Source organism: Dermacentor variabilis, chromosome 3 (assembly GCF_050947875.1).
Source record: "Dermacentor variabilis isolate Ectoservices chromosome 3, ASM5094787v1, whole genome shotgun sequence".
NCBI lineage: Eukaryota > Metazoa > Arthropoda > Arachnida > Ixodida > Ixodidae > Dermacentor > Dermacentor variabilis.
The window spans coordinates 183,143,960-183,162,392 of record NC_134570.1 but is presented as its reverse complement, the minus strand read 5'-3'; the positions used below and the strand labels follow the sequence as shown (position 1 = coordinate 183,162,392).

Here is an 18,433-nt window from a genome sequence, read left to right as displayed (position 1 = left end):
CGATTGTTTGATTTCGATCGTAAATGTTTTATTAAAAAGTGGCAAATGTCGAAAATTTTCAGAAGACGAAACACGCACTTACAACTCTAACTCCGCAATGAAAAGTCATATCACAATTATGTGAACTGGACCTAATAGCATGTGTAAATGGGACAAAAGTGATATGTTACACGTGAATCTAAAAAAAAATTTAGTAATATGGAAATACAGCTTTTGCATAACCCTTGTACACACCGTAACAAACTCACGCTTTCAATGATCTAGTGAATGCCGTTTACAAAACCGCGATATCTGTTCTTGTTTCAGAGGTATTATTTTTGTAAACTTTGTGCTTCTATTCTTGCAAAGTTTCGAATTTTTGAAAATCATTTAAAAAGAATTCAAGCCCTAAATCGAAATTCCACTTCCAACAGTGACTGGAATTTCACATTCTGTTTAAAATGCGACAAATTTCGTTAAAATCGGTCCAGCGGTTATCTCAAAGAAACGTTTCTCCATTTTACAGGTATTTGAATCGGCTGCGTCGGAGTTGGGCCCGAGCTAAAGCTTGTTCTCAAGAGGAAGCTTTAGCTTGGGCCAAACTCCAACGCGGCCCATTCATATGCATGTAAAACGCAAAAATGTTTTATGAGATAACCCCTGGACCTATTTTAATGAAGTTTGTTGCATTACAGAGAGAGTTATATTCTAGTGACTGTTGGAAGCGAAATTTCGATATAGTGCTTGAATTTGTGAAAAAGATTTTGAAATGTTCGACCGTCTGAAAAAATTAGAAGGACGAAATTTACAAACCCATAGCTCTGCATCAAGAACAAATATCGCGGTTCTATAAGCGGCATCCATTAGATCATTGAAAGCGGTCAAATTCGATATATGATTTTACATCGTATGTGAATTTGTTACGTTGTTTACAATTGTTCTGCAAAAGCTGTATTTCCATGTTATTATATTTTTTTGAGAATCATGTGTAACATATCAATTTTGTCCGCTTTGGATGTACTATTAGATGCATTTCACAGAATTACATTATCATTTTTGTTGTTGAGTTAGAGAGTTGTACACTTCATAGTTTCGTCTTTTGAAATTTTCTATGTTCAAAAATTTATAATAAACAATTCACAACCTAAATCGGAAATTCGAAACCAACAGTCGCTATACTAAGTTTTTCTTTTCAATGTAAGAAACCTCGTCAAATTTGGTGCAGCGGTTGCCGAGAAAAAATAATTCTCCTTTTACATGTATTCAGATAAGAGCACCCGAGCTAAAGCTTCCTCTTAAGTATGAATATGTACTCATGAACAACTTGATTTTGCAACTTGAGGCAAAAGGTTCGACACAAGGATTGTGCTAATGGTCTCTGTTAGCATTAAATTAAAACATAAATTAAGGGGTTTTACGTGCCAAAACCACTTTCTGATTATGAGGCACGCCGTAGTGGAGGACTCCGGAAATTTCGACCACCTGGGGTTCTTTAACGTGCACCTAAATCTAAGTACACGGGTGCTTTCGCATTTCGCCCCCCTCGAAATGCGGCCGCCGGGGCCGGGATTCGATCCCGCGACCTCGCGCTCAGCAGCCCAACACCATAGCCACTGAGCAACCACGGCGGGTCCTGTTAGCATGCTATGGCCGAAGCTGATCACAACATTACGTCACATTTACTGGCCAGCGGGCCAGGTACACCTATGGTATGACATATACAGTACCTGCGGCTAGTTGTCAAAGTACTGTTACATCACGGTTATCCACGTGCGTCGAGGAAGACCGCTTTATAAGATTATTTTGCAGTAATACATGCGGAATTTGTCTATTGTCGACGGTGTCTACTGTGTTGCTTTTCCGCCTTTATAATGTAGTCGCAATGTAGACGAGCACATATCGAACGCCAAGAACGCTGCCCACGCACTGAAATGCGTCACGCACAAGTGCTCGCATTTGCTTGTATTCAAGAGTTGCGTGACTGTCATGGACATCACTAAACAATGTCGACAGTTTGAGAGAGGTGATACTCGGCACATGAGACAGTTTGTTCACATGCTCATTGCTCGAGAATCTGTACCATGCCGTCGAAGGATGACACCGTAGAGAGCGTTGTATTTAGTGTGACGGTGTCCGCGTTTAAAATTTCAGGCCTGACTCGCCCTGTACAGACTGACAACCAGGCATCTCGCTTATATGTGCAGTCGAGTGATAGTTGCGGGCGATGGCCTTGGCCACAGAACTACTGAACTTCTCTTACACTAGCCGACATTCTCGACTTATTTCGCACCAAAGTGTTTCAGCTGAACTTCTTCTAGAGCCTATTTTTCAATGCGAAGCATTATACGCCCCATGAAGCTGAAAATCCGGCGTCTGCCGTAACATCCGATGGCACCAAATTTGCATGACCAAGTGTTTACATCCCGTTGCCGACGCTGGACCTGCTGCGGTTGAACAGCCATGACGTAGGACAGACGCCGTGGTCTACAACCCCCCCCCCCCCCCCCCCCCCCCCCCCCCCCCCCAATTACTTTGCCCAAGTCAACAACTGAGTTACCCATGTTCAAAACCAACCTGGCCTACTCCGAAAATTTACTTCGCCCAACCCCAAAATTTGCACGTCCCACACCCAAAATATTTACTGCCTAATTCGGAAATTGAGGTGACTCACGTACGAAACCAACCTGGCCCACTTCCATAATTGGCTTGGCCCACTTCCAAAATTGGCTTGGCCCACATTTACGTGGACCCCATCCCGAAGAACATGCACCCAGAGTACAAACAAGAACGGCGGCAGGCGCGGGCCAAGGCCCTCCCCGAACAACACGCCCGAGACCCGCACGCCGGGTACGTGGACGCCGCGGAATACAAGCGGGAAGGCTTTGCGGCAGTGGTCGTTGCGGCGGCTACGGGCACCAAGACTATGGCAGCGAGCGCGCGGTGCACGAACGCCACAGACGCTGAGGAGGTTGCCATCGCTCTGGCCATCACCGAGGCCGAGGGTCGCACCGTGCTCAGCGACTCGAGGAATGCCGTGCGCAACTTTGCCAAGGGGCGAATAGGCGCGCCGGCGGCCGCCATCATCGGAAAGCTCCAACTTGTGTGTGTGTGTGAAGTGATTTTTGGAAAGGAAACGGAAGAGATGAGTGCAGCGCCGTAACTGTCTCTCACAGGAGGACACCTCAACAGCACTGCACGGGGAAGGGGGAATGGGAAGAAAAGGATGAAGGAGAGAAAGACTGGACGAACGTGGGAAGGGGGAAAAAAGAATGTGAGTGCGGGGCTCACAGCCGCGCTCTCAAGTGCGTCGCATTGCAGTAGTCTAGCAGTGCCGAGAAAGCGTGCTTCACGATGGACGAGTGGGCTGCAGGGAATAGCAGCGCGGTCGCCGTATCGTAAGTCAGTCTCAGTCGTCGATAGACTGTACACAAGTCCGTGCGATCCACATCGAAGGCAGGGCAGCGAAGTAGCAAGTGGTCGAGCGTCTCCGTATCGGCGCAGTTGCTGCACGCGGGGTCGCCAATTCCCTGCAGCCTGTGCGTTCTAGCAGCCGTCCTGTAGCAGCCGACGCGCAGGCGAAGCAGGAAAGAGCGGTCCGCCCGGGAGAAGCCCACGCGGGGGAGGAGCCGAAGTGACGCACCCGCGGCGACGCGCTGGTCCGGGTGCTGCGCACGGAGAGTTCGCAGAATGGTTGCTTTGGCCACGTCGAAGCCGCTGACCGAGGTAGCGAGGGGGAAGCGCAGGGAGTGAGCCTGCTTTGCGAGAGCGTCCGCGGCTTCATTCCCTTGCAGGCCGATGTGCGCTGGAACCCATTGCAACGCCAAATCGCAGCCCTGACTGACGAGATGGCGGAGCTTTGAGCCGACGCGCTGCACCAATGGAGGTCCAAGGAAATCCCTCGCCAGCATACACAGTGCCGCGCGCGAGTCCGAAAGGATCGCGGCAGAAACAACACTGCGCTGTTGAAGCAGGAGATCAGCTGCTAGGTCGATCGCAGCAAGCTCGGCCACCGTCGACGACCACACAGCACGAAGGCGGCACTGCCGTGTAGCGCAAATTTCCGGCGCCGTGCACGCTGCAGCACCAGAACCATCACTCGCCACGGAGCCGTCGGTGTAAACGAGCAGCCGGCCCCCTAGGCGCTCGTGTAGCAGTGCGGCCGTTTCCTGCTGCATAGCACAAACAGCTGTTTGACGCTTGGACTTGACGCCTGGCACCGTGGTGTTTACATCGAGTAGCGCGGAGGCGTGCGGCGATACCGGCAGTGGTAGGAGTTGCGGCGTCGACGCGACGAGTGCGCTGAACTCGGTGGCACGCTGGCCCATGCCCGAGCCCTCGAGGGTGTGGAGGCGACAAACGAGGCGTTGTCCCTGTGGCGAACGTTGAAGGCGCTCGATGTGGTTCATCGCTTGCTTCCGTGCGCGAAGTGAGGGCGGCCAGTCTCCCGCTTCGGCGAGAGTTGCTCCTACTTGCGAGTTGCGAGGAAGCCCGTAAAGTTGGCGAATTACGGTGCGGTGCTCCATGTCGATGGCGTTCCAGTTGGTGGCTCTGGCGTTCGTGAGGGGAAGCGCATAGAGTGCTCGCGTTGTTGCGACAGAGTTGTAAACTCGAAGCGCAAGTTGCGGTGTACAGCCACGACCACGGGCGAGCAGGGAGCGTGCGGCGCCAGCCACCTTCTTAGAAGTCTTGCAGAGCTGGGAGACGGCGGCGTTAAAGTTGACCCGGCAGTCGATGTCAAGTCCGAGATAGCGCACTTTTCTCTGCCACGGGAGGGGGCTTCCGCGCAGCGTGAGACAAGGCATTTCGAAGCGCGCACGGGCACGGGGGTGTACCAACAACGCCTCAGTTTTCGACGCCGAGAGCTGGAGCCCTATGCTGGCGAGATATTCATCGACGGCATTGATCGCCGACTGCAGGGATTCTCGCACTTGGAAGCCGAGGGACGTAGGCCCGCACGCGAACAGTGCAATGTCATCGGCGTAGATCGCCACGTGGACTTCGTGGGCAGTCATCTTGGGGATGTAGTCAGGTAGTCTTGCCAGAGCCAAGTTAAAAAGAAATGGGCTGATCACGCTGCCCTGGGGAACCCCGGAGGTCACGCTGCGAGGGGCACTGAGCGTGTCACCAACTCGCACTCTGAGCGTGCGGTCACTGAGGAAGGCCGCGATGTAGTCAAAGAGGCGGCCGGTGACACGTAGCTCACGGAGGGCTTGAATGATGGTGGTGTGAGGGAGACCATCAAATGCGCGTTGCACATCGAGCAGCACGAGATATCCGGCTTCTTGGCGACTTGCTGCGTGCTCGAGCGTAGCTACGACGTCCGCGAGCGAGTCAGCTGCTGAGCGCAGTCGCCGGAAACCGCTCTGTTCAGGGGCGAAAGCGTCGAGGGCGGAGGCAATCCACTCAAGGCGGCGCAAAGCCATGGCCTCCAGAGTTTTGCCGGCTACCGAAGTAAGCGACACTGGGCGATAGGAGCTGACGCTCGTGGCAGCTTTGCCGCGCTTGAGAATAGGGACGACGATCGCCTCTTTCCAGTCAGCAGGAATAATGCCACTGCGCCAGACGGCATTGAAGGCCTCGAGTAGGGAAGGGAGCTGCGCTGCGTCGACGTTCCTGAGGACCTGATGAGTTAGTCCGTCGGCACCAGGCGCTGAGCGTCGTTTACGCGTGTTCCAACTTCAAGACCGCGGCAGCACCGTCCGTATCAAGTGGTTCCCGGCGCACGTCGGCGATTGTGCATCCTCACCGAACCACAACGAGACAGCCCATTCGGCGGCGCGACAGCTTACTTTCACGCCCCCGAGAGTGACCGTTCCGTGTGGTGGTTCGAAACCAAGGACAGATTGACTAGTTATGCCGAAGTAACCAAGTGTTACCGCTTAGCTCGACGGACAATGCCGCCTCCCCACCCGGCAATCAGTCGGGAGGAGGCCGTAATCCTAAGGCAAATACAGACCGCGTCACTCCTCTCCACCGCAATGCTGCACGTGCTTCACCCAGAGCTCTATCCGAGTGGGCTGTGCGGTGTTTGGGCAGCGGGTCCGGCGGACCAATGGCACATCATGTGGGACTGTGACAGGTTCCCGACGGCAGCTACCTCCAGGACTTACCCGCCCGAACTTCAAGGTGCACTGCAGTCTGCAGACTAGGACTCACAACTATGGGCCGTCCAGCAGGCCCGGGGTGCGCTCGAAAAGCACAAGCCTCATGTCCCACTATAAACGGGCCCAACTGGGCTAGTGCAGAGTAGGGTATAACCTCGGGTCGACGCTTGACCAGCGTCACAACGCGTTAAACCGTCGTTTGCCGCCACTTTATTAAAGTTATCCCTATCCTATCCTTGGCTTGGCCCACCAGCAAAATTTCGGTGGCCCATACCCAAAAAATCGACTTTGCCCAGTTCGAAAATTCAGTTGATCCCCGTCCAAAACTGACCTGGCCCACTCCCAAAATTGGGGGGTGGGCCTGTCACGGCATTCAGTGGTACAGAAACGTACAGTACCACACCTTCCATTTGCCCGCAAACGTGGTCGTGTCTGTAGTAGAACCGTTTCTTTATCGTTTCACGTCGCCTTCTCCCTATACCGCGTTTCCCGCTTGTACGAAAATTGCGAGCAAATAGTGGCAAGGCTCTTATTCACTGACTTCGCGACTGCGCCGGTTCTACCCATTGTCTGCCCCTTCTCCCTGACCCCTCTCTAGCATCCTATAGACCCTCCTCAGGACTTGCACGTTAATAGAAGGGTAAGTGCTGCAGCTTGTGCAATACTTTTTCGGGGGCCGCGGATAATTACAGCTGTCAAAAGGATAATGTGCAGACACAAAGGGCACCTCGAGAGGGCATTGTGCACATGCGGCGCAATGGACAGGTCCAAGCGAGTTTCTTGCGTAGCCTTTCCTTCGAACCAACCCTCGACGCGGCGTGGAAGATAGCAGCAGTGGAAAAGTCGCAGGAAGAAGGAAATAATAAATCTTAGCTTTAAAAAATGTCTATTTGTTGGCCTACAGCCACGTGTCGCAGTGGTGTTATCGCGTCCTTTGAGTGGATTTCAACACTGCAAGAGCCAACTGGCCGACAGGTACAATAGAGTTTCTGCGTTCTGGAGTCGCATTATCCTGCTGCCAAGACGCGAATAGCCTATTTAGTTTAGTTCAGGCCTACAATACATCTTTCTTCAGTATAATCATTGTTTGCGTCCTCCACAGCTATACCATGCTAAACTATACAGCTATACTTACTTTTTACCATACTCTACTAATAAGTGAACTTGTTTCCGAATTCTATTCGTTTAATAATGTTGTATTCTTGCTAATGTTGTCGTACGTTATATACACAGACGACTCGATCGGGTACCCTAAAATGAAATACTTCCAATTTTTGCCTGAGCACACGTGCCATTGTGATGCAAATAAACCTAGCTTGAACTCATTTTCTCCGAAATACACGCTGAATAGAACGCTTACGTCACCCTGAACAAGATCAAGAAAAGCCGTAATATTAAATCTCCTGATGCCTCTATTCGCAAGCTTATTTTTTCAGGATGTCATTTTGTACTGTAGAAACGGTCCCCCGATGTCTCCTATGCGCGAATTTTTATTTTCAAGTACCCTATGCAAGCCATTATCGCTCCACTCCATGATGTCCTGGCGCCAAGCCACCATGGTATGTCACGCAAGTAGGACCACGCTGATTCATTTTGTTGAGCATAAACTTTTGTTTTCATCGTTGCATCACCACAAATTAAATCTACCAGATCTTGAGGAAGTCGTCAATCTAACCTGACTGTCTTCTAAGACACTTTATGTACCATAGGAGTGCTGTCATTAAGTTAGTCTTCAATTCACTTTGTCGACAGGAGCATACTGTATTTCATCTGAATATAGTTTCGGCTTTAAATTCGACTGCTGAGAACACTTTAGATGCTCGTGGTGATGCGCCTTGATTGATCATGCAAGCCAACTCGCTCGTACCCATTTACGCGCGTCATAGCACGGCCAAACATACTATGCGGCCGCCAGACCTGGATTGCCTGCTCGTCACCAGAACCCGTTTGCCCTTGTCAGTTGACATAGCTGCGCCCTGCACCTACGTCCTTGTTGTTAGCCTGGGGCATTCCTACGCGTGCTTGACTTCTATACATCGAACCAATCCAGATGAAAGTAAGACGGAGTGAAGACGAGACAGGAAAGATGAACAGTAAGAGAGAAAGACGAAGGATTTCAGAGGAAGACTGGAAAATAGAGCTACCGATTTCCCCCGGATGGGTCAGTCCGGAAATTCCGTCTACGTGAAGCCGAAGGTGTTGCCTCTGCCGAGGGGCTACAAAGGTCCAATCGCTCATATTGGCTCAACCCCAGGATCCCCTTTTCCTCATACACGGCTAAGCCGCACATGGTTATACGCGGTAGGGGCCAACCTTTGTGTGGTGTCACAACACACCAAACGCCTACTGACGCAGACGCCCCTGCAGCGATTCTCAATGTTTCAAGCTAGCTAATTCTTAATATATTAAATTTAGAGTCATTTTAGGGAGTGAGTGGCCTTTTTGGTCAGTTTAGGTGTCAATAACGTCTATTTTTCTAGGTTATCCTAATGCATCCCTATGTGTTTCAAGCGTAATATTTTACACGGAGGTTATTCTCGCCTATGCTCTCTGAAACAAAGCCACTTTTGCTGCCCGCAATTTTGCTGCAGTTGGTCGTCATAGATATGGAACAAAATTTAAGCATCAAGGCACAATAATGTTTGTAGTTATGTCGTCCAAAGAATAAAATCTGATTCTAAAAAGGATGACTTAGCCAATGAACAACACATTGCTACGTTTTAGGAAGGAAAAATAGAAAGCATAATATTTAAAAGCAGTATTGAAAAACCAAAACCGAATACATATCTTGAGTTTTGTGTGTCTGCCATCTGCTGGGAGGCTGTGCAATGAAGTCCTACGTGGCTTAAAAAAATCACGAAGCACAGTGTCGAACCACTGTCAGCACTGTCAGGGATGATAGGTGCGCGCCATTAAACCACTCGGACAAGGCTTCATACGATTCCGCGATCAGACGTTTGTGTTTATCAAGATATAACGTGAATGGGCATGAATGTGTTTCGAAACATCGTTCCTGGGAACAGTGTGGCGCCATGTGTAGTGTGTGGACATCGACATCAGTTAAAAGGTGAGTCTGCGGCCTGCATACGCTGTAGCGGCTATTTCGATAGCAGCCTTAGTTTCATTACAGTGACCATTTCTACAGCGACCATTCGAAATCAAATCCGAATTTTCGTCGTTTCCACAGTCTTCCACTGCTGTATCTTCAACCGCTCTGGGAACAAAATTCTAGCTTTCCACAGCCCAATCACGTCAGTTGACTCGTGTGGCTTCTCTTCTAGAACATGTCTGCCACCTGCCTTTTTCAATTATGGAGTTGTACTTCTAATTATTTGCAATGAACCCACTCATTCCATTGAAAACGCGCTAGCCTCGTGCCACGGCCACTTGGGGCGCTAGTTGGTACGTGTCCAGAAATGCTGGATATGGTATTTTCAGTGGCCCAGTGGCACAAACGAGTAGTGAAGGATTTATCAAGAATCGGCCCACACCTAGTGACACATACCAAATACCTGAATTGAAAAAAAAAGCATCGAGGAATCGGTATAATAGAATGCGCGCTATTTCATTAACATGTCAGTATGCTTTAGAGGTGCCTGTGAGCCGACGTTGGATATACTGATTACATGTACGAATTACTTTGTGTATCTCTGCAGAACAAACCCGCATTCCGGCACTACTTTGTCGGTGAGTCTACAGAGATGACATAAGCCCGCCCTCTGACACACAAACCCGCGCGCGCGCGCGCGCACGCACGCACGCACGCACGCACAAACACAAACACACGCACGCACGCACGCACACACACACACACACACACACACACACACATATATATATATATATATATATATATATATATATATATATATATATATATATGCGCTGATACCGACCAACTCAGCAGCCGTCAGGTACTAAGGACGCTAAACATGGGATAATAAGCAAAAAAATCGCCCTAAAAATATTACTCACGGCTGCCGTAGGGCATTGCTGAAGGTCATGACCTCCGGGCTGTCACATAGCGTCATAAGTTTGTTCATGCAGTCGTTGTAGCACTTGCGGCAGCTATGTGGATACTGTGAGAGTGAAAATGATAAATAAAAATTATGCACTTAATCGCACTGTCTCTGCCTACGAAGAATGACGTTAGCGGAACACTGGAACGACAAGGTGGCAACGTTTAAAAAAAATAAATATGTTTCAATAGTGTCAAATCCTCAGGCACGCTGCTCCAAGTTTTTACACGGAGAGGTATATTTCTTAGTGACTGACTTATCCTAGACAGGTTATATTGGGCATAGCACGCGTGTGTTGTCGCTGGTGACGCCAACCTGCAAAAAGGGGCGCTGAAAAGAAAATCACCAGTGCCCTCCTATTGCTTCCACAGAAAGCGCTGCTATCATTACAGGAGCGCGACGAGGCTGCTACCCAGGCAGGTGTAACCACCAAAGGACAAAAGAGCTGCGTTTTTTTTTAACACGAGAGTCTTATACGAGGATCTACCATGAAGTTCGTGTAACGGATGCGACGTCGGCGCGAACGTGTCAAATATGCTCTATCTTGACAGCGATGGCGCCGTCATCTCAAAGTGCTGAAGCGAAGTACTGCGTCATAGCACTAACGAGCGCCCAAAGTGAGCACTTCGGTAGTCTCAGCGCAGCGGAGGGCCTGGTGTAAGTGGTGTCGGCCTTCGGCTCAGGTGACGATGCAGTTTCCGTACATGGCTTTTCTTTCGTGTCGGCTTAACCTGCGACGCCTCGTCGCCTACGGAGTGCAGCTTCAATATGTACCAGCAGTGCTTACACGCCGCCTACTGCTTCGCTTGCTATGGCCCCAAGAAAACTGCTGCGCTAAGCGGCGCAGAAGGGCAAGGACGTCGGTGGTGGAATCTCGCTTTGGTCCGGCGAAAGGCACGCCAACGTGAAGCAGAACGCCTTCGCCCGTTTGCTGCGCATGCTGCGAACTCTGCCACTCGCGTTCCTGAAGCTGAGCGCGTCGCAACTCGACCGGCTCGCCAAGACGCTACGGAGCCGGACCGAAATGCTCGAACCTTCGCCCAAGCGACTCGGGAGCAGGACGCTGCTCGACAACGGGACGCCACCCGCCAAGCAAACCAGAAGCATGGTAGCCGACGCACGAATGGTGCGTGTTTCGCTGCAGCGGACCGCGAGTACACTGAACTACTTACTAACAGCCCGTTTGGTTTAGGTCCTACGGTTCACGAGCGCCCGTGGTTTACGGCGCATTTGCGCAACGCTCGGCGCATGCAATAAACAGGTTTTGTGAAGCCGCGTTTCGCTTACATGTTCTACCGATTCTTGTGAAAGAGGGAATCAACGATTTTTTATTTTTTTATACCGCATTGTACCGGATCTTTTTTCTTGTGTGCGGGTTTTGCTTCTAAAAACACACAGCTGATTGGAGCGACTGTGGATATCAGTCAGGTGGTTATTGTTGCAACAACGCAACGCTCATCGGTTCTAGCTCGGTGGTCGAAACATGTGTGCGAAAATATATTTGAAATTTTGATTGAGAATGTTTAGTCTGATATACTAATTAGGTAGGTTGAGTACATTCTTTGATTCGTGAGCACCTTTGTTTTCAATAATTCTCGATTGTTCATGTTAACCAACAGCCTTGTTTTTTATTGTCTTTTTTTTCGCTTTTGCGCGAACAGATGATAAATCTGGTTATTCACATGGAAAATACTGTTAGGTCCATCACAGAGCCGCTTGAACTAAGAAAAGCAGACTGCGGTAACAATTAGCTGCGTAATAAAGCTGACTAAATCTTGCACAAGCCGTAGCATGTCCCCGAGGGCAAAGCAAGTCGGCAGCTAGTGGGAAAGACTGCCCAGGCCACCACACGACGCAGTTATCACAGTTCCCTCTTAAAGTGAGTAACTTCCCGTCCTTACGCATAGGTTGGCACTTGGAAGCAGTGATCCAGGTCCATCGTCTTCGGCACTTTGTCCCTGAAAATACGCACAGCTTCAGGGTAAAGCTCACCTTGACTGTTTGCCGGTATATACGCTAGCCTCTCCTTCCTACTAGCTTATACGACCACCGTCTCCCTGCTAAATTAAAACATATGCAAGTACAACCGTACAACTACAAGCCGTGCGATGAAACGCATGCTGCAGACAGCTCTATGGAACAAATAACACATTGGTGTTATTCTGGGCAAACTCATATTTGGTTCAATATTTTCTGGGCACTCAATATCAGCATTCTCACTGAGAGTTATTTTGTCAGTTCATAGTACTTTTCAAGTGTAATAATAAATCTTGACTTTTATGCAATTAGAAAGTACGAGACACTGCGACTTGCTTCATAGAATGCCAAAGGGAAATGTTTTAGTGGTGTCGTCCGAGGGCGTACTCCTATATAGTGCTCAGAAAAATTCAAACCAAAAAATGGTATTACATTACCTCCTATTCGACACCGTCCGGAGAAGTGAAGCAAGGTAAGCGAAATTACATTTTAGAACGAACAGCTGCTTTAAGCGGGAAAATTTGTTGGTTCACAGCAATCGTAGCTGCGTCTGCGGGTCGAATTTCGCCACGGTCCTTAGTACCTGACTCTTATTTCAACTCCAGGATACTACTCTGTCCTGGGTCCTTGCAGCATGGTAGAGGTGTGCAGTGTAGACGTAGGGAGAAGGCTGGGGATCTAAACAGATTATTTGACTGCGAACGGTGTTTGTAAATATAGTAAAAGAACTGTGCGCACTGGTGTTTTTATCCGTGCATTCGTAATCCTCACGACCTGCGCGTCGACGTCGAAACTAATTACTTTGAAGCCGCGCATTGCGGAAGCGGGGGTTGGGAAGGAGAGGGGAGAGAAGAGGATAGGGGGAACGTTCGTAAGAAGTATTTCCACCTCGCGTAAATAGTACGCAGTAGCTGGAGGAGAAAAAGGGCTCTAGGGTGGTGCATTGTATTTGTATGTGGTCTAACTCCCTCATGTCGGCACCAGAATACATTCTTGGGGCCCATTAAATACCACAAGCCTTGTTGCATCTCATCTTGAAAGCAAACTTTACGTCTCAAATTTTGACTGCGCGATAAAAGAACTAAAAATGGAGCGCCAACCATCCCAGCTTACGCTTTGGTAAGGTCGGCTACAACTCGCAAAAATAATTATCCACTTACATATGAATTGACACTCACACCAATAAAGTTGAGCTGAATGAGTAACTTACGTTTCGACAATACCAAAAGAGGCATTCTTATTGCGAGAGAAAGCTAGGAAATTTGGAAAAGAGGCAAAAGCTTAATACGGGTGCCGACGCAGCATTCAAGTTTCCGCAACAGCTCGCCATGACGTCATAGATCTTCACGGCGTCGGCGACGGCCTAAAATTTTTGATCAGGAAATACTGATTTCATAGGAATGCAAAGGGAAAACAAAAAGAATATTAAGTTATGGAGTTTTGCATGCCAAAACCGCGATCTGATTATGAGGCAGGCCGTTTGGACCACCTCGAGTCCCTCAGCGTCCATATAAATCTAAGCACAAGGGTTTCTTCGCCCTTCGCCTCCGTCTGAATGCGGCCGCCGTGCCCTGAATTCAATTCCTCGACCTTGGGCAACAACGAGAGAGTGAAATTAGCAAGCTTCAAGAAATCTCACACCATCTCTGGCGTCACACGGGCGTACTGGCATGCGTAAGCACGAAATTCAAAAGTTGTAAGTTTGGCCCTTACTTACGTTTCGAACAAGTAACCTTTTCCCGCAAAATAATCGTTGACCCACTTTTGGAGAAATAGTTTATCAGCATAAAATAGATTTGGTATCTATATTTCGTGTCCCTTTTACCAGGGCCAATTGGACGCGGGAATGAACGTTAGCGAACAGGACGGACGCCTCCGGTGTGGCATGTTAAACACGTGACGGCGCAACGCACTCACCGACACTGTGGTGAGCTTTCCTCTCGACGAGCTGGAGAGACTACTCAAGCCTGGCTTCTTGGTGCGCGACGGCGAGGAGGCCGAGGACGTCGACCGCTTGTTCTGAGCAAAAAAAGTGAAAAGAAAGGAAAGATAAATTACCCAGCAACACGTCTGAGAGCTGTGTGAGTATGCGTAAGCATTGTGCCACTTGCTCATCTTCCCGCAGACCGGCGTCATTATCAATGTCACGAAACTTGATCGGATCAGTACAAACGACAGCACTGCCCCGACACGAACTGCTGCCGACGGCGACGCAAGGTGAATCGATGACTTAAGCGAACTACTTAAGCGAACTTATTATTACGAGCCGTTATTGCTCTTTAGTGCCTTATCCGTGAGTGTCGAACCATTATGACCCGTGATCAACCGCACTCGGGCAGCGACTGCGTCTGGCGTGCCCGTGAGGGCCGTATCTCGAAGGAGATCTGCGATTGGGGCTCAACGCGGCGAGTGGCGACCGCTTCGTGTGCTCCCTGTTCTCACCGAGTAGCTCGCGTTGAAACGAGAGGCAGCACGAAGGTGAATTCGCTCACTGCTGCGGGCGCTATCTTGAACGGTCATCTCGCGGGAGGGGTGCACAATTTTCTGGTTTGGTAAGCATAGAAATATTTATGCATTTAAAAAGAGAGCAAGTCGCATCAACGGTTTTCAGAATACACGCAGTCGAAGTTGAATCCTTAGAAGCTGTAGCTCCGGAGCTCCTATATAAACGCATCAAAACAGAGAAATCGCTTTTGTTGACATTCACTGCAAGTATTTCAATTAGATTGGCTGCATTTTAATGTAAAAGCTATAATTTACCGGCTATATGGAGTAGCTTCTCGATTTTGGCCTTGATTTTACAAAACTCATTTACAATTGACACATTAAAACATAATAAAAAAATAAGGCCCACATCTCTGTATCTCAGTAAAATAAAGGACATCAGGACTGTGTAAACAGCAATTTCAAACTGCAAATTGATGTACTATACGCTGTTCTGGTATATACCTACAATTTATCAGTACGTCTAACGCAAAGCCATCGTAAGGATTCATCAGTTTCACTCAGGTTCGCAAATAATTATGTGACATTTCTGCTTTAGAGGCTGTGACAGTTCCAGTTTACTGAACTGCGATATCTGTTTTTAATGTTGATACACGGAATTGGAAAGCTTTTGCTTGAGTTTCTTGTTTCAGCTTACCGAGTGTCGGGATTTCTTGCAAAAAAATAAGCCCTCAAATAAATTCTAGTTCTACAACAAGTTGAGCTTGTGTGCCTTCCTTAATTGCAACAAGTTTCAGTCAAATTTATTCAGCAGCTGTCTATAATGAGAGTGTTTCTACGACTGTCATATATCTGAATATAAAGCAGGAGGTCTAGGTATAGATGCTTATTAAGCACTGAGCTGACAAATAATGATGAGGTTTCGACAGCAGTCCCCAAGTTATACATAATTTCATTCCACGGTGCCGGAAGATGTAACGGTACTAGGATGATGGCAATGTGCACTTTTTAGCAATGCCTCAAATTTACTTAGTAATTAGGTACGCAATCGCGGTGCAGCAGGTTACGTTGCCTTATTTATTTTTTTTAGGTACGAAGAAACGAATCAGAGACAAGGATCACATGACCTAGGTAATTATAGGCTACAAGAAACACGAATGAGAAAGAAACCTTGAGCCTTTCCGCGCGGACTCGTAACATTGAACACAAAGGCAAAGATGGTAGTGCTTCTAGCGAAATTCTTTCCCATGGAAATACGCAGCCCGTCCCAGTGAAATGAACGCCTATAGTATGAAAAATGCAAAATTCAACCGAAGCCTAATGTCCGTAGTCTTACTTTCCTTGCAACCATTTCTCATGACTTACAAGAACAAGTCGTGAATACAAAGTTGTGCTCTGTCAACAAAAGTGGACATGAATACATTCGATATATATTACAATATGCAACTTTAGGGGCTCTGCGTATGTATTAAGAAATGCATCTCCGACTGTTTGTTGCAGCTGCCTCTATGAAAAGGGGACACTTGTCACCCCCCCGACTGTAGCACAAAGGCCAACTTGTATACGTCTACATGGCCACCTCAGCAGAAAATAGCCCGTCATCGCAATAACGCTTTCGCACGCTATATTTCAACTCAACGTAGCTCAACGTCCCGAAAGGGCGCAATCGGCGCTGCTGCTTACTTCTACCTCTGCACCCGCCGTGGTTGCTCAGTGGCTATGGTGTTAGGCTGCTGAGCACGAGGTCGCGGGATCGAATCCCGGCCACGGCGGCCGCATTTCGGTGAACACCCGTGTACTTAGATGTAGGTGCACGTTAAAGAACCCCAGGTGGTCCAAATTTCCGGAGTCCCCCACTACGGCGTGCCTCATAATCAGAAAGTGGTTTCGGCACGTAAAACCCCATAATTTAATTTTTTTTCTACCTCTGCAATATTCCGTATGCGTTGTAACATCAACATAATTCGAAATGAGAACGGGAAATAACTTATCGAAATGCTTGTTACGCACAATTATATGGCAGCTCGCCATGCAACCGCCCCGTGTCCGGTCTCTAAGCGTGGAGTAGCCCCAAGAGTGCGTTTTGGAGTCTTAATAAGGTCACTTACAAATTCAGATTATCTTGAAAACGGAACAACGCACTGCACTAGTTCAGAACTGTTCGTGCTCGAAATTGCGCTAATAGTACATATAGCAATAAGCTAAATCTCCTCCCTGCTATGTACTTCGCTTTCACAGTGGCTGCTCACCTTGGACTTGCAGCGCGACCGTTCAGCTTTCGGACTCTTCGGCAACACATCGGCGAGAGCGCGGTCAGGGGCTTTCGTTGTCACTTCGTCTACCTGTGGTCGTAAAAGAACATCCATCGAAAAAGTGGCGGAACACATCTCACGCTAACTGTCGACGGTAATGTGTTAATCACACAACGTATTGTCGCCGTTGAAACGAGTTATGAGGCGTGTGTTGTGGCGGGGTTCCTCGTTCACATTTCCCTAAGAGCCATCGGCGCCATCTAGCGCCGCCGCCAAGAAGCCTCCGCAGGGCCTCCTAAACGAAAATCGTGGCGCGCCGGTGCCTGCAAACGCTGAGAATCGTTCCCTCGCTTTCCGCCCGTTCTTCCCCATATGTACATTGGCCCAAGTTGACCAGAGATTCACCGAAGAGTGGCATATATGCAATTCTTTCACGGTGCAGCTCGGTAAGACTTCGGCGTAAAAGACGTTCACGGAAAGCGGCAAATACGCAGTGCACCTGCGGCGCAGTCTTTTTGTGGGTCGGGTTGATGCCGTTGAGGAATCCTTGTCAGATAGGTTCCGCTGAGCAGCAGAGAAATTTGAGTAATTCTTTTCGTCAATATGCAACGGCACATTCCCAGTGGCCGTATCTAGTTACCCAAGTCGGCATTAAATACCTTCTTTGAAGAACGGCCCGCACTTACTGGGACAAATCCACTGATCCAATTTGGCATCAAAGAGGTTTATTGAAGTACAGCATGGACCGAGAGGCACATACCGTATATATTCGTGTAAGGGCCGCATTCCCATTTTGGTGGGAGAAAATTTGGAAAAAAGAACGTCCCGCCGGAAAGTGAAGTCAGTCTCGTTGCAGCTGGATGACGCTAGTTGCTTTTCCGTCGACACCGCTCAGGCCGGCGCAGCCGCAGCATTATTTCTCTGTGTGGTGCGCCGCCTCGGTTGTGTCGGCAGTGTTCTCACTTAGATCAGTGGCATTTATCCTATAGAGAACGGAGCCCTGTTTGGGTCAACGTGGGTCAGGACTATGGGACGGCATCTGAAGGTCCTTTAATGCAACGTTATGTAATTTGCGTCTGTCTTACCCTCGGCAACATTAGCGAAAGCAGTGCGAACCTGTAGCGGGCCGTCATCGGCCCTACTCGTGTAAAGGCTATGCTCAGCCAAAATTCTAGAGAAAAATAAAGTGCTTCCCTTACACGGGTATATACGGTGCCAATGTGCTCCAAGTTGGCGTCAAAGAGTTTCTTCCAATAGTGGTTCCTACCCAGCGCTGCACCTACAATGCCTATGTCGGCGTGAAAGACATTCGTTGAAGGGCTGCATGTATGTACGTATGAACACGCGGTCACATACCCTGAGAACCAACTTGGTCCGAGGGCTGGTTTCGAATACTGTTACCTCAGCACAGCATCCCAATGTGCTAACCATTCCACCACGGACTACCCTGTGACCAACGTAGGTGTCAAAACGGTTACACACACACACACACACACACACACACACACACACACACACATACATACATACATACATACACACACACACACACACACACACACACACACACACACACACACACACACACACACACACATACATACATACATACATACATACATACATACATACATACATACATACATACATACATACA

General features: G+C 48.7%; 1 protein-coding gene across 1 annotated transcript in view; it reads right to left on the bottom strand.

Moving 5' to 3' along the window:
* LOC142574939 (serine/threonine-protein kinase haspin-like) overlaps nt 1-17,909 on the bottom strand; it is a 48,376-nt gene extending 30,467 nt beyond the window's left edge. Inside the window, exons 1-5 of the mRNA XM_075683926.1 lie at nt 17,862-17,909; nt 16,774-16,866; nt 13,997-14,098; nt 12,004-12,060; nt 10,059-10,162 (exon numbers count right to left, since the gene is read on the bottom strand). Coding sequence (XP_075540041.1) covers nt 10,059-10,162; nt 12,004-12,060; nt 13,997-14,098; nt 16,774-16,866; nt 17,862-17,909 — 404 coding nt within the window. The remainder of the gene's footprint in view (nt 1-10,058; nt 10,163-12,003; nt 12,061-13,996; nt 14,099-16,773; nt 16,867-17,861) is intronic.
* Between the last annotated feature and the right edge of the window lie 524 nt (nt 17,910-18,433).